The following is a 15,615-nucleotide window of genomic DNA, read 5'->3' on the forward strand; positions in this document are numbered from 1 at the left end:
TAAAATGGCCAGGGCTGCACTTAAAATATATGTTTTGAATTTGTTGATAATTATCAATATCGATCAATATGATTTTTATTTTATTGCTATGACTTTTTTCTATATCCTCCAGCTCTAGTATGGCTTCATCTCCACTTTAGCTGTAGACATACTCTTAACATTAGTAGCAGAAATGAAATAGTAATACCTCCGAAGCCTGAGCCCTTAAGGAACACCTTTTAAAATATTCTTAAAGGTCAACAAATATCTATCTGGAAAACCACGCTGGATTCAGTCTGACGATAACTTTTGAACTCAGCCTAAAGCCCCATCATTCAATCCAGTTTGCATCTGGCAAAAAGCAGCTTGTGGTCAACAGAATGAAATTACTTAGAGTACATTTCTATTACTAGCACACAAAGTACCTATGAAATGCCTGTAATTCATAATTTATATTGTACATTTTTTTTCTTATTTTGAAAGCAATTTCATCTCATCTTACATTTTTATCTAACTTTATTTTATTTATCCGTTGACAGATGCCCCACCAGTGGGGGATGTGGGCAAATCAGACACCCTCGGTTCCACTGGCTCAGCCAGGAAACGGGGAGGGGGGGCCAAGAAGGCGATGCAGGCCAACAAGTCTGCCCTCAGGGCCCCCCGAGCCCTCTGCTGCCTCACTTTGAGCAACCCCATCCGCATGGCAGCACTGGCCCTGGTGGAGTGGAAATATCCTTCCTGTTTTTTTCTCTGCATGTCCCTGCCTGTGTGATGTGGACATAAACAATTTGTTGCTCGTTGTGAAAAATAGAATAATTTCAGATCTTGGGTTGTTGATTTATTCTGTAAATGATTGTTAAATCCTTAACTACTTTCTCCAAGCCTTTTGATATCTTCATTCTTCTAGCTATTTTTGCCAACTGTGTGGCCATGGGGGTCACCAAGCCATATCCAGACGATGACTCCAACCCGACCAACCACCAACTTGTAAGAATCTTTAAGTCATTTTTATAAGGTCGAAATGCATGTCTTTGTACAGTCCCTTGCATAGAATGTTATATCCTTCCAACATTGTGTTTTGTCACATTTAGACCACAAACTTCATAAATAAAAAAAATGATACATGTTTTTTTAAAATCATTTGTACTCAGCTTGTTAGTAGAATACAGTTGAAATACCTTTATTGTCCCACGATGGGAAAATGTGAGCGTGACAGTGACAAAAGCATGTAGAGAGGATACACCAAGGTGATACACTAGATTATCCATCCATCCATTCCATTCCAAAGGTAATTTAGGGTCAAGCTTCCAAGCAGAAGAGAAGCTTTGCACATTTAGAGGCTCAATTTTTTTGGCCATTCTTCTTTGCAACATAGATTGGATGAAGAGTGTCTTTTAACATCAATCTTCAAATTAACATGGGAACATAACATTGTTGTTGTTGTTGGTTTTTGTCATTGTATTGCTGCAACAAAATTTTGGTGGCAGCTATAGTAACATTATACAAACATGGCAAAAACCTATGAAAACAAATGCAAAAATATAAAACCGATGCAGGTTGAGAGAATAAATATACATAACATATACAATGTGTTCAGGTATTGGCACAGAGTCACAGCTGGATTTAGGCCTGGGCTTTAACTGGGCCAATTTAACACATTTAAGATTGAGAAAACTACATTCGTCCCACAAGGGTAATGAAGCTGTAGCCTATCGGCACACAGTCATGTGTTCATAACATAAAGCATAGAGGTACAAAAAAAAAAAAAGTGAAACCACAAAAAAACTTCTACATTTTTCCGCATTCATTTCAGAAAGTTTAACTCCTATGTTACATAGATTTACTACACGTAGAGTTAAACATGTAAAGCGTCAATTTCCTATAATTTTGATGATCAAGCTCACAGATGATGAAAATCCAGAATTCAGCATCTAAGAACATTTGTATATTATGTAAGCTATACAAAGGAGATTGTAACAGACATTTGAAGGTTAGGAAAATTATTCTCGTTTCTGCGCCCTCAGTACTTGGTTGGGGATCCTTTTTCATGAATAACTGCCTTAACGGTGGATGGCATGGAGGCGATCTGCCTGTCTTTCAGCTAAGGTGAAAAATGAATTTCATCTTTTCCCTTTTGGACCACTAACCAACAGTCCAGTTCCTGTTCTCTTTAGCCTTGGTAAAACGCTTGTAATGTGGTTTCTGTTACAGGATTGGCTGGCAACAAGGAAAGTACCATTTGTAGCCCATGTGTAGGATCTATCTGTGATTTTAGATGATTAGATTAGATTCAACTTTATTGTTATTACACAGGTACAGGTACAAGGCAACGGAATGCAGTTTAAGTCTAACCAGAAGTGCAATAGCAACAAGTGCAGGATAAACAATGGTTCCATAAGTACAGGACATGGATATGTACTGAATAAATATAGAGATGAACACTATTATAAACAGAATTTTACTGATAGATTTGTCCTATGAGTATAATGTATAAATAACTAGTATTGTGAACTAAATTTACAGCTGGATATGTACCAAATTTAATATACAGGTGGATATTACTATAAATAGAGTTTTACAGATATGTATATATAGATAAATAGCGTGGTAGTGGATCTTGATCACCAGCCTCAGTCCACTCCTTGTGAAGCTTCCTTAAATTCCTGTAGTGCATTTTTCTTGACAATCCTTTCAAGGTTATTGTTATCCCTGTTGCTGGTGCAACTTTTCCACACTTCATCCTTCCACTGAACTTTCTATGAATTTGCTTGGATGAAGCGCTCTGAGAACAACCAGCTACTTTGGCAATGAACTTTTGAGGCTTATCCTCCACATGGAGGGTGTCAATTATTATCTTCCAGACCTTTGACAAGTTAGTAGTCTTCTAACGGCAGCAATATGGTCATTACACAAAGTTCATACAAGTATTAATCTTTTTTTAAGTAGCTGGTATGCAATATTCTGAGACGCCAAATTTGAGATTTTCGTTACCTGTAAGCCAAATAATCCATGGATCAAAAAGAGAAGGAAACAGATCAATTTAAGTAAATAGTGTAGAGACTTGTCTGGTAGCTGAGGGAACAACAGATTTGGAGTATCAGTTTGTTTTACTAAGGGGGAACAAAACGACGACCTAAGGGGAAAAAGTCCAAGTTTATGTTTGGTATCGTTGTCCTGCTGGAAGGTCAAGACAGGGAATGATCCCCACAGCCAGATGCCGCTGCCGCCATGTTTTATGCCTATGAAACATGGCGGAGGGCGAGTTCTGCACTGCAGGTTTTTCTCCACACGTAGCATTTTACATGCAGACCAAAAAAGCTCTATTTTGGTCTCATCTGACCGGATCATCTTCTTTCACGTTTGCCATGTCTCCTACATTGGTTGTTGCAGATTGCAAACAGGATATAACGTGATTTCTTGCAGCAAAAGCTTCCTTTTTGCGAGTCTTCCACAACGAAGAACAAATAGTTATCTTATGAATAGTTTCTTACAACTGAGCTGTGGATCTCTGCAGCTCATACAGGGCTACCGTGAACCTCTTGGCTTCTTCTCCAATGAATGCTTCCATCGCGACAGCTTGGGTGGACCGTCATAGCTTGGTAGGTTTTTAGTTGTGACCCACTCCCTGCATTGTCAGATAATAGATTGAACAGAGGTTCAAAGCTTGGGAAATTGTTTTGCATCCTAACTCGGCTTTAAGCTTATCTACATCTTTCCTTTGAAAGATCTACCTGTCTGCTGGGTTCCTTGGTCTTCACGACGCTCTTTGTTCACGAATGCTCTCCTCTGGGACCTTCATAGAAAAGCTGGATTTATATTGATGTGAAATGACAGAAAATTGGATTCTGTTCATTGATTAGGGGACTTTTGAAGGCATTCGGTTACACTGAATTTCATGTAGCTGGATCAGAGGGCTGAATACAAATCTACACCAAACTTAAAATGTGTGAAATTTTCAGAATTTCAATAATTATCAAAGCATTTCAAAGGCACCAAATATTTCGGAGACATTTTGGCCGATACATACCGAAATGATTGGCCTCTGAAGACAGGAACTACTAAATATGACACAAATCATGTCAGTTTCACAGAGTATAACGACTCAGTCTTTATCCACCATTGACTTGATCAGTTTCTTCTGATTTAGCTGTGACACAATTTGCTAATGAAGCAAAACAAAGCAAACGGACAAAAAAGTTAAATGTATTCGCACAAGAAACCAACCACAACACAGAGAATAGACTGACAGTCGACAAAGGGCTCAATTGTACACAGACGGCAAGCTTGCTTTAAAATAGAAATGCCTAAAATGATATTTTTCATAGTTTGTGAAAAGCAGAAAATGAGCACTTTAATTTTCTTGTGAAGAACAGTGAGCAGGTGTGTTGCCTCGACCAGGAAGTGAGTATTCACGCGCTGCTGGTGGTAAGGGTGTTATAGGGGGAAGAGTGGCGCTGTGACCTCTGCTGGGAAGCTCGTCAGAGGTCATGACTTACTTAAACACCAACCATCTGCTTCTTCTCTACTCCTCCTCTCTCCAAATCTCTCTCTATTCTCTTTTTTCCCCCCTGATTGGCATTATCACATAATGACTTGGTGGTTGAATTTAAATCTAGAATCAGCCTGACTAAGCAGTTAATTCATATATTTCTAGTTAATATAGAAGCCATATTGTTATGGTAATATGATATTATAGAAGCAATCCGTTTATGGGTTGCACATTTAAAAAAATAAATAAATAAAAGCTTGAGTTACAGTGTATTTTTAAGGCATGGTAACCCCCCCCCCCCCCCCATCCACACACACCCACATGTCCATGCCAACAGCGGGATGAATGTTTGTAGATCCCTTTATTGGATTCCACAGATGAGTTAAGCTGACTGTATAAGATCTGTTGCAGGGATTTATTATAAGTTACTGTTCTATTTTTTGTAAGCAGGTTTCAGTGAATGCTTTTCAAGCATTAAACCAGTTATACTATGCGAAACCACACCACTGCAGGATAACTGTGTCAGCTCGAGGTGAAGTCCAGGCGGCCTTAATTAGCAGCATTAATCTGAAGGTGCACAGCAAAGCGATGTGGGGACAGTGTCCCTCGGGTCAGCACACTTCAGGATAGCAGGTCAAAAAACTATTCCAGTTTCAGCCTTGATGACCAGACAGATTACTAGTTTAGCAGTACGGGGGAAAAGAAAATTGCGGCCAATGTGTGATGAATCGCGACAACTGCTTCCTAAAACTAAACACAATCTCCTCAAAATAGGTTTTAAAATGCAGTAAATTCTCCTATTTGCAGGAGCATGACCTCCTGCCTAAATTGTTTAAAAAGGACCACGAATATTTAACAATATTTCATTTAAAAACACATTAATTAAGTGGTATACCTTAATTGGCAACCTAAACCATTCTGATAAATAAAATTTTGCCTTGATACTTATGTGAACTCTAAGTTTTTAAGTTGGTCATTGTAGGCTTTTCTATCATACCATTGTTAATGTAAATGTCTAAAGTTTAATTAGAGCTTTTTTATTTCATAAAATCAGACTAACCCTTTTGGCAATAAGAATTAATATGTGGAAAAGCACCTAATTCCCGCTGTCAACTGTGGTAGAGGTTCTGTGATGCTATGGGACTGTTTATTTTTCAAACGTCATCAGACCCCTTTAACTTTCCTCTTTGTACTGAACTCAAAATCTGGTGGCTTCTGCAAGAATATGAATGACAGTGGGTGCAAGACACATGGGCACATAGGTTGAGAAATGGTTTATGTAATACAGGATGGATCTTCCTCCATGGTCATATAAATTCCCAGTGCTAAGTGTTAAAGGAAATCAGTGAGGAGAGATGAAATGAAGATTAACCATGACTTTGGATGATCTGCTGTCCATGACAGAAGAAATACAAATGCTCTTCTGGATTGGATTTTTCCAATTCAATTAGTTAAATTTTGTTCATAAAGTGCCAAATCACAACACAAATCATCTCAAGGCTCTTTACACAGTCAGTTCAATCAAATCATGCAGACTGATTGGCTAATAAGTTTTCTATCCATGGAAACCCAGCGAGTTGCATCGAGTCTTGACTTGCTTTATTAACTCCACCCGGAAGACTGAGTGGCCACAGTGGACAGTCGTCTGCATTGTCGATGACTTTGCAGCAATCCCTCATACCGAGAATGCATGTTGCGACAGTGGAGAGGAAAACTCCCCTTTAACAGGAAGAAACCTCCAGCAGAACCAGAGGCAGACTCAGTGTGAACGGTCATCTGCCTCGACCCACTGGGGTTTAGAGAAGACAGAGCAGAGACACAAAACCAACAAAGAAGAACTGATACAGGAATACTTTCAGTGTTAAAAAGGGTAACGGCGGACTAGCTCCATAGGTGGCTTCATCTAACCTGACTCCGCCAGATGGTTTTGCTCCGCATATCCATCTGGAAACCTTCCGTTGAAGTAATTTTGGAAAGGGGCAAAAATACTGGTTAGCTGATTGGCCTATGTTGGTGGTAGACGGGCCAAATAAACCAATCAGATCAACGAAGCACATGACGAACTAACAGCGACGACGAAAACACAACCACAAGCTCTTGCCGAAACCAGTCGGGAGAAGAGCAAAAACATCTTTTCCTCTGAGAAAAGCCTCCAGAGCAGTGTTTTGCTCTTCTTTCAGTGAAGAAATACTCTGTAATTCCGATAAAACTTGCTCGATAGCCACGCTAACGCTAGTTTCATCGGCTGAAGCCGCCATGTTCTTTAGACTGAACTGTTGCGCTTCTCGTTGCGTCACACCTCAACCCGCCTCAAAGCCAGCGCTGATTGGACGTTCGTTTGGTGAACGGCTCCAAATTTTCTTTAACGGAAAGTAGCCAGACTGATCTGCGAGTGAAACCTTGAAAGCTCGCGAGATCAGGATGGTCTCACGAGGCTAGGCTTCATCTAGGAAAGAAACACAATTAACCCATTAAGCTCTGAGCCAATTTTCAGGTCAAGAGGATGAAAGAGACCACTACTTAAAAAAAGAATGGAAACTAAAGACTGGAGTCTTTAAAGTTTTGCAATTAGACATTATGATAGAAAAATAAAACTCTCTAAATTTAAACTTTTTTACACAACTTTACCAGGAGTGCCAATAATACCAAAGAGGTGATGTATTTTCACACTGACTTAGCAAAGATTCCCTTTGATTTTAGGAACAAGTTGAATATGTCTTCCTCGTCATTTTCACAATCGAAACCTTCACCAAGATCCTTGCCTATGGCTTGGTCATGCACCCCAGCGCGTACATACGCAGCGGCTGGAACCTGCTGGATTTCGTTATTGTCATTGTCGGGTACGTTACGCCTTCAAACTTCACACTTGACTTTTGCCCTTCTTATGAAACCTGTGGAGCAACAGGGATTTCCTCCTCTGTGCAGGTTGTTCAGTGTGATAGCGGAGGGCATGACGGATCACAAGCCAGGAGAGGCCCACCATGCTGCAGGAAAACCTGGAGGCCTGGATGTGAAAGCTCTCAGAGCTTTCAGGGTGCTGCGACCTCTTAGGCTTGTATCTGGCGTGCCGAGTATGTATATTATTTGTTTTAAATGTTTTTTTTTTCCCCCCGTTGCCTTGGTTTTCTGCCCATCATCTAGTCAGATGTTTGGTTGTCCTGTCAGGTTTACAGATTGTGTTGAACTCCATCATGAAGGCCATGGTCCCACTGCTCCACATCGGCATGCTCGTCATGTTTGTCATCATAATCTACGCCATCGTCGGTTTGGAGCTTTTCCTCGGCAGGATGCACAAGACGTGCTTCGACACCAGCACAGGTCAGTCTGCTGTCTGGATTTTCTCACACACCCCAAACTCGATGTGCTGCCTGTAAGCCTGCGGTTCTCCTGCTGTTTTCTTGCCGCAGGTCTCATGGTGGAGGACGATCCGTCGCCGTGTGCTTTTGCAGGGGTCGGCCGTTTCTGTGTCACCAATGGGACTGAATGCAAGGGGAAGTGGGAGGGTCCTAACGGCGGCATCACGAACTTTGACAACATTTTCTTTGCCATGCTCACAGTCTTCCAGTGCATCACTATGGAGGGTTGGACAGATGTGCTCTACTGGGTATACACACATACATACACACATACATACATACATACATACATACATACATACATACATACATACATACATACATACATACATACATACATACATACATACATACCTTAAACTTAACCTTTACCAGTATATACCCAACCCTAACCTAAACTCAATTTACATCTTAATCTTAAACCTAGCCTCTAGCCCAGAAAAAAACTGAGGACCAAAAAAAGCTCCTCACTTTACATCCAAGTCCTCACTTTACTTTATTAAAGTGCAAAATTAAATTAGCAAAAAAATTTCTCGCTCAGCTGTATATATGCAAGAACACACACATAAAAAATGTATAAAAGTATCTAACGTTTATTTTAAACAGGCCTTGTCACATACAGTACTATGATGTTACGAATTTCTACACCAGTAGCTCACTAATGCTGCATACAAAGATTTTACAATAAAATTATTGCACCCTGTTGACTTATTATATTTTATTTCTGTGTTTTACACTTTGTCCATGCTCAATTTGTAAGTAAACAAAAACACTTTAGTGTATATTTGCCAAAACAAGACTGGAAGTATGATATTACGCATGCGATGCCTTTATTTAGACTTTTAGGCATTTTATTAGGATTGCCAGTAAAATTTGGCTGTATTGTGTAAATGTCCTGTCTCTGTATTTTCACACAGATGAACGATGCCATTGGCTACGACATTCCATGGGTTTACTTTGTTTCTTTGGTCATCTTTGGGTCGTTTTTTATCATCAACCTCGTTTTGGGTGTATTGAGCGGGTGGGTAGTCGCAGACTTCCAGTTTTCTCTGAATCATTCATGTCTAAACATCAGTAAAACTCCGAAAACGTGGGTTTTTTTGTAAAGCTTGGAGTATTTACCTTTACAGAGAGTTCTCTAAAGAAAGAGAGAAAGCCGTCGCACGTGGAGAGCTGCAGAAAGCTCAGGAGAGCAAGCAGATGGAGGAGGACATGATCGGCTACATGGACTGGCTCATAGAAGCCGAGGATGTGGACGAAGAAGGAAACAAACGTTAGTTTAAAGAGTTTCCCCAACAGACTACACCGTTGAAATTCATAGAATCGCACCCTCCCTTTAAAAATAACCGTTTTGCGTTTCTGAAGGTGCCGCAATCGCAAAGAAGAAGATGATGAAGAAGTTTGGTTGGTACAAACACAGCGAGGACGGAGGAGGTATGAAAGCCAGGAGTGTCATTTTTGCTTTTTTTTATATTTGTTGTGGCTACAGTTTGCAGACGACTTTCTTTAAATGTTTAACAGAGTCAGACTCGGATGATGACATCGCATACCTCGACGACGACAGTGGCTTCTGTGCTTCACTCATGTAAGCCAACAGAAGAGAGACAAACTTCAATAATTAATATGTAAAACGGGAGTTTTGTTAATGTGCTAAAATGTTTTCCCTTTTCTCTTCTTAAGGGCGAAGATGATGGCCAATAGCTTCTGGTGAGATATGTTCCCTCAATGCGGCTGTTGAATTGTGAAACCTGAGAGGAGCACACATTTTCATTGAGCTGCTTGGTTAGCTTTTGTCTTAATAAGTGAAGCAATGCTTTAGCACTAATTGGGTCATTTAAAAAAAAAAAAAGCAGGTGTAAAAACGAAGTGATGTGTTTGACCCGCACTGCAAAAAGAGAACTAAAATAAGTAAATTTTTCTTGAAATGAATGTATTTGCCCTTGATTTGAGCAGGTAAATAAGATTATTTGCCAATGGAATGAGTATTTCTACCCTTAAAATTAGATAATTAGACATCCTGCACTTGAAATAAGGTGATGGAGATGAATTGTTCCTATTTTAAGTGCAAAAATCTTATTCCATTGGCAAATAGTCCTATTTACCTGCTCAAATCAAGGAAAAATACTTTAATTTCAAGAAAAAAAAAAATATTTTTAGGTCTATTTTTGCAGTGCGCTGTCTACTTTAGGATCAGATACAAAAGAATCATCCCATTTACTCAGGACACAGAGCAGCCACGACATCCGTTGTAACAGAGATTTTTTTAAATGATGGGTAGGGTTGATTTTAAAATGGAAATCTCATTAGATTAAAGAGAAGATTGATACCATGGTTGCATATGGAGCTTCCATTTAAATAATGTATGTATATAAAAAGGCTGCATAACGTTCCTGATTTGCCTCCCAGTGCATCTGATACTTCAGCAGACTTAATTTGGTCACCAGTCAAAGAGAGCTTCTGTGGCATCAGATCAGAGACTTCCCATAAACCACACATCTGCACCACTGATGCAAACTTTACTCATGCAGCCCAAATGTTGCGGCTAAGAGCCGACAAAACCGTTGCTTATTTTGACACTAGACTGTAGGGGGCTTTTTTTTTTGTACTGATGAAGAATCTCTCACCTTTGCGTGTCACTGCATGGGGAGTTAATGATGGTTTCATCAGAAAAGATGGATTTAGCTAATGTGGGGAAATCCTGGAAGAAAGCTTGTTCGAGGCGACAGGTGTTAGCGTAGATATGAAGCCAGAGAGAAATTTCACCGGAATACAATGCAACACAATACTGAATACAAATACATGCCACACTTTTCAGATCATAGTTTTAAGAAACATTGAAGACCACTTCCACTTCTCAATGATGCTGATCTCTGTTGTTGGTCAATCATACAAAATCCCAACGAATTATACTGAGGTCTGTGGTTGTAAACCAACAAAATGTAAAGAGATATTAATACTTTTGGAAGGGTCTGAATGTGACCCAATTTCCCATTTTGACACATAAAAATTATCTCTAATGCACCAACATACATGGCAAGATAAGAAATGGCGTCAATGCAGCTTGAGAAAAATCTCAAATGTTCCTCGCAGGAATATTTTTGGGCAAAGCCAAAGTTTTCTTGTGCAAGTAAAGAACATCAACATTCGTTTTTTTTTTGTCTAAAAGTAGAACGTGGGGTTCTTTTTAATGAGTCTGAAACATTAAGACAGATCAGTGCCGCATTTCCTTTAATAATGAATGCGATCATTTACCTCTGCTTCTCCACAGACGGCTTGTTTTAATTTACCTAGAGGCTGGTAAAGGTTATTGGATGTCTAGCTGTCAACCTGTCAGTGACATTAAGCAGCAAAACAAGTGTATAAAAAGAAGTTTTTACATTTCTCTAAACCCTAATTTGAAATAGATTATGTCTAGTGTGAGATTGTGATATTTAAAACGATGTAAATGCTCTAAGTGTTGTCTTTCTTGTAGGATATGGTGACCTTTTCCCACTAATGTGAAGCTGTGTTTGTCTTCAGCGACCAGTTGTGCCAGCTGAACCACACCATGAGAAAGAACTGCCGCGTTGCAGTGAAGACCACAAACTTCTACTGGCTGGTGCTGCTGCTGGTGTTCCTCAACACGGTGGCCAGCGCCTCGGAGCATTACGGACAGCCCAAGTGGCTCACAGAAATGCAGGGTGATAAAAAAAAAAGAAACCAACAACGCAGCTCTGCTCCTGCCAGCTTTTTATGTTCCACCGTATTAAACACGTAGTAGAAATCTTTAATCGCGTGTCTTCTCCGCTCCCTCAGAGCGAGCCAATAAGGTCCTGCTGCTGCTCTTCACCTTGGAGATGTTGATGAAGATGTACGCCTTCGGCCTTCAGATCTACTTCATGGCCCTGTTCAACCGCTTCGACTGCTTCGTGGTGTGCGGCGGCATTCTGGAGACGCTGCTGGTGGAGATGGATGTCATCCCGCCCATCGGCATCTCCGTGCTGCGCTGCATCCGGCTGCTCAGGATTTTCAAAATGACCCGGTGAGTGGTACCAGAGCCGCAGAAAGAACCGGATGGACTCGGCTTGCTCAGGTGTGTCCGTTCCCCCCTTTGCTTCACCTTCAGGCACTGGGCCGCGCTCTCCGATCTGGTCACCTCACTGCTCAACTCCATGAAAGCTATCTGCTCCCTTCTGCTCCTGCTCTTCCTCTTCCTCATCATCTTTGCCTTGCTGGGGATGCAGTTGTTTGGAGGGAAGTTCAACTTCGATGAGACTCAGATGAAGAGAAGCACCTTTGACTCCTTCCCCCAGGCCCTGTTAACATGTTTCCAGGTGATTTGCATCTCTCTAGTGATGCTCTGGGTAGCAGAAGCTGTTTCCCCTGTGTCTAACTGGGTCCTGGCTTGCCTCTGTTTGCCGATGCGTTAAAGATTCTCACCGGAGAGGACTGGAACGCCGTGATGTACGACGGCATCATGGCGTACGGAGGGCCGATCTTCCCTAACATGGTGGTTTGCATTTACTTTGTCATCCTCTTTGTCTGCGGTAACTGTATCCTTTTTTTCCCCTCCCTTAAAACATATTTGAATTCCAGCTTCGGTGTGCATGTAATGTTGTCTCGCAAAGAAACAAATCAAAATCTTTGACTCTGGGATCAGACATCTTGCTGAACGTCTTCTTGGCTATCGCCGTGGATAACCTGGCAGGGGGTGGTGGAAAGACAAAAGTAGAGTAAGTTGTCTATAGCCTTTCAGTTTTCCCTTTGGGTGGGCTTTGATCGCAGTACAAAGGTTTCATCCAAGCCAAACCTTTGGTGTTTTTCCCCTTTTCATTCAGGGAGAAAAAGGAAGAAGAAGAGGAGTGGGATGAGGATACAGAGAAAGAGGAAGAAGACGCAGGGGTAGAGCATGTTTACGTTTTTGATTTTCCATCTGCTGCATTCTTCACAGTTGGTGGCTTCATTAGTAAAGATCAAGCCAAGATGTTGCTATGACCAAAGATAACTGAGAATTTGCACAGGATCTAAACTAAATTATCTTTCTTTGCAGTGGTATTTTATTTTACACATTTATTGTTCAGTGGAGGAAAAAGCTGGGGCAAACAAACTAAGAGTTTTACTTACTGTCAACCCTTTAGTCAACCTTTTAAAATTAGGACAAGTCTTAATTTTCAGCTATCTTAATATTTCACAAAGAGCAAACAGAGAGTGGGATCGCTCTACATTGTTCTGAGTCCTAGGTCCTCTGTGATGCCTTCTTCTCCTCAGCTCACCCGACATGTTTTATGATTTAGGTGTGAACATGTAAAGATGGTCAAGGTGACTTTGTGTCAGACGAACTGTTCCTGTGTTGATTTGGTCGAGTCCGTAATGCCATGCCCTCAAACAAAGTCCCAGGACCTTTGGAAGGAAAAAAAGGCCCACAGTATTACACATCCTCAACTGTACCTTACAGTTAGTATGAGGTCCTTTTCCACGTCCTCCTTTGTTTCATACCACCTCACCTGGAGCTTGGTCTTAGTCTCGCTTAGAGGACTATAATTCAATATCAATATATATATTGCAATATAGCTTTATTCAATAAAGGTGATATGACATTTCGCTATTTCAATATACATTACAGTCTATGATTTGTCACTTACTGATGTTCCGGCTTTTATGTAATTTTACGTGTTTAAAGGCATATTATGCAACATTTTTCAGTTAATTAATGTGTTCCATACGGTTTTGGATGATTAAATGAGTCATTTCAGGTCGAACAAAGGTTTTCTCGGCCGCCCAGGGGGTCTGTGGGGGAAATACCGCTCTTGCAATTGCAAGAGCTCACGGCCCGCACACACAGAAGTCTTGCTTTACGGCGAGAACTCCATGTGTTTTTGCCTTGCCATTCACTATATGCACGCGCGAAAGCAACAACAAAGAACCGCGTGTTAACGTCAAATAAACATGCAAGCATATCGAGTTTTATTATTATTATTTATTTATTTATTTATTTTTTTATGTTGGCAGCGCCGCCTCGCCGCCAAGATAGCGCTGCAGGAAGCTTGATGTTCATACTTTCACTGTGTTAGTCATTGTTTGTACTGCCGTTTTTTCCACTTTTCCTTGTGTTCGCCTGTCTGCTAAGTTAAAAACAACCGCGCCTGGCTTGATGGAGAAACCAGAACAGCTGAGCATCTTTATGACAGTGCACTTTTACTTTCGCCCTCTGGGGGGAGCCTCGCTGGAAAATCAACCCCGGTTGCATAGTATACCTTTAAATTTTTAAAGCAAATATTTCTAAAATGGTATATTGGAGGATTTTTATAAAAATGCTAAATTCTTGGCGGTCTTTCTCAGGCTTTTAGTTTGTCTATATCGATATCTTAATTCTACTCTATCGACCGAAATTAAGATATATATCGTGATAATTTTTTGGCCATATCGTCCAACCTTAGTCTTGATTAAAGTCACAGTCTTTGACAAACTCCACACATGCACGTTTGTGATAGTGAGGTAGAAAACACATGTAGATGTTGTCTTGTTGGGAAGATGTTGCAAACACAATTATGTCTCTTTCCTGCAGTTCTCTGAAGCCCAGCAGACACTGTACGAGTTAAAAAATGGTACTAGACTTAAATGTGTCGCACTTTGAAGGTCCAAGACTATGAAACCATAACAGCAACTAGAGGTCGACCGATACTTCGGGCCGACCGATATTTTGGGCCGATATTTACGTTTTTTTCCAAGTTTCATGTGTTTGCTGATCCATTATCTAACATCACACGTCTGATCCCCAGCTGTGCGTGTGTTCATTCCCATGGAGAATCATGTATGCATATGAAAACATTTACCAATCACTAGATGTACAGCATCTAACTTTACATAAAATTCTGTCCATACACTGCAGCGGTGGTCGGCCTTTTTTGTCCTCCTCCTCCTTACTGAACTAAATAAGCTCTTTTCTCGCTGTGACACATTCATTAAGTGTGATCAAAGCTCTTGCATAAGAGTTGTGATGCAAGTTTTTTTTGGTGTACCTTTTAAACTGCGGTCTGAAGTTTCAATATTAGCTGGTACACACGTTTTGAGACTTGTGTACCATTTGCTATCATTGTATCATTTTTGTCATGTGAATGGAGGAAGAGAAAGCAATATCGGCTTCAAGAATTTGCTCCAAAAAATTGGCAACAAATATCGGGTACCGGCTAGACTGATGTCAAAAAAATCATTATCGCATCGGCCTTTAAAGCTAGGGTCGGCAATTTTTCCATTTTTGAATAACTGCGCATGTGCATGACCGTCTTACCTTGCTCCTCTACTCCTCAGGGGGGGATTGTGTGAAAAGAAATCTCCCAAATCCACTCTGGTCTTATTTCTTTCTACTCAGGCCCTCTTCTTCTTCTCATAAACTTGTACGTGGTTTGTTTCTTGCAATTCTCAGCCATGTTCAAAGTATACGGTGAGAGCAGCAGAGTTACAATAAACGGCTAACCGCTAACATAACCGCTAAGCTAATTGTATACATAAACACTAGAAGTGCGCATGCGCAGCCAGCAAGTGGAAACTAACAAGGAACGAGCGCGCACACTGGTGTTACATGAGTGCATCAGAATGACTGGGATATGGGAACATAGACATTATATATGTATATATGTCTGTGTCAAATTGTGTCAAATCCCTGCTCTTCCCACAAAGATCGACTTTTTAACCTCCTTTTTCTGAATACATAATGTATTGACTACTTTCAGGATCGAAGGATGATTTTTACCCAGTATAATAAAAAGTGTCTCTGAGCAGGATTACCAACTATGGCTTTAAAAACCTGTATTG

At 40.6% G+C, this 15,615-nt stretch overlaps 1 protein-coding gene across 1 annotated transcript in view; it reads left to right on the forward strand.

Moving 5' to 3' along the window:
- Positions 1 to 15,615, forward strand: part of cacna1fa (calcium channel, voltage-dependent, L type, alpha 1F subunit a) — a 41,495-nt gene that overhangs the window by 5,532 nt on the left and 20,348 nt on the right. The window contains exons 2-18 of the mRNA XM_036140840.1: positions 519 to 708; positions 861 to 966; positions 7,169 to 7,308; positions 7,394 to 7,539; positions 7,634 to 7,786; positions 7,876 to 8,072; positions 8,742 to 8,845; positions 8,955 to 9,097; positions 9,190 to 9,258; positions 9,346 to 9,409; positions 9,505 to 9,531; positions 11,344 to 11,504; positions 11,620 to 11,845; positions 11,930 to 12,137; positions 12,236 to 12,356; positions 12,464 to 12,536; positions 12,642 to 12,705. Of these exons, the coding sequence (XP_035996733.1) occupies positions 519 to 708; positions 861 to 966; positions 7,169 to 7,308; positions 7,394 to 7,539; positions 7,634 to 7,786; positions 7,876 to 8,072; positions 8,742 to 8,845; positions 8,955 to 9,097; positions 9,190 to 9,258; positions 9,346 to 9,409; positions 9,505 to 9,531; positions 11,344 to 11,504; positions 11,620 to 11,845; positions 11,930 to 12,137; positions 12,236 to 12,356; positions 12,464 to 12,536; positions 12,642 to 12,705 (2,192 nt within the window). The remainder of the gene's footprint in view (positions 1 to 518; positions 709 to 860; positions 967 to 7,168; positions 7,309 to 7,393; positions 7,540 to 7,633; positions 7,787 to 7,875; positions 8,073 to 8,741; positions 8,846 to 8,954; positions 9,098 to 9,189; positions 9,259 to 9,345; positions 9,410 to 9,504; positions 9,532 to 11,343; positions 11,505 to 11,619; positions 11,846 to 11,929; positions 12,138 to 12,235; positions 12,357 to 12,463; positions 12,537 to 12,641; positions 12,706 to 15,615) is intronic.

Source organism: Fundulus heteroclitus, chromosome 1 (genome assembly GCF_011125445.2).
Source record: "Fundulus heteroclitus isolate FHET01 chromosome 1, MU-UCD_Fhet_4.1, whole genome shotgun sequence".
Taxonomy (NCBI): Eukaryota; Metazoa; Chordata; class Actinopteri; order Cyprinodontiformes; family Fundulidae; genus Fundulus; species Fundulus heteroclitus.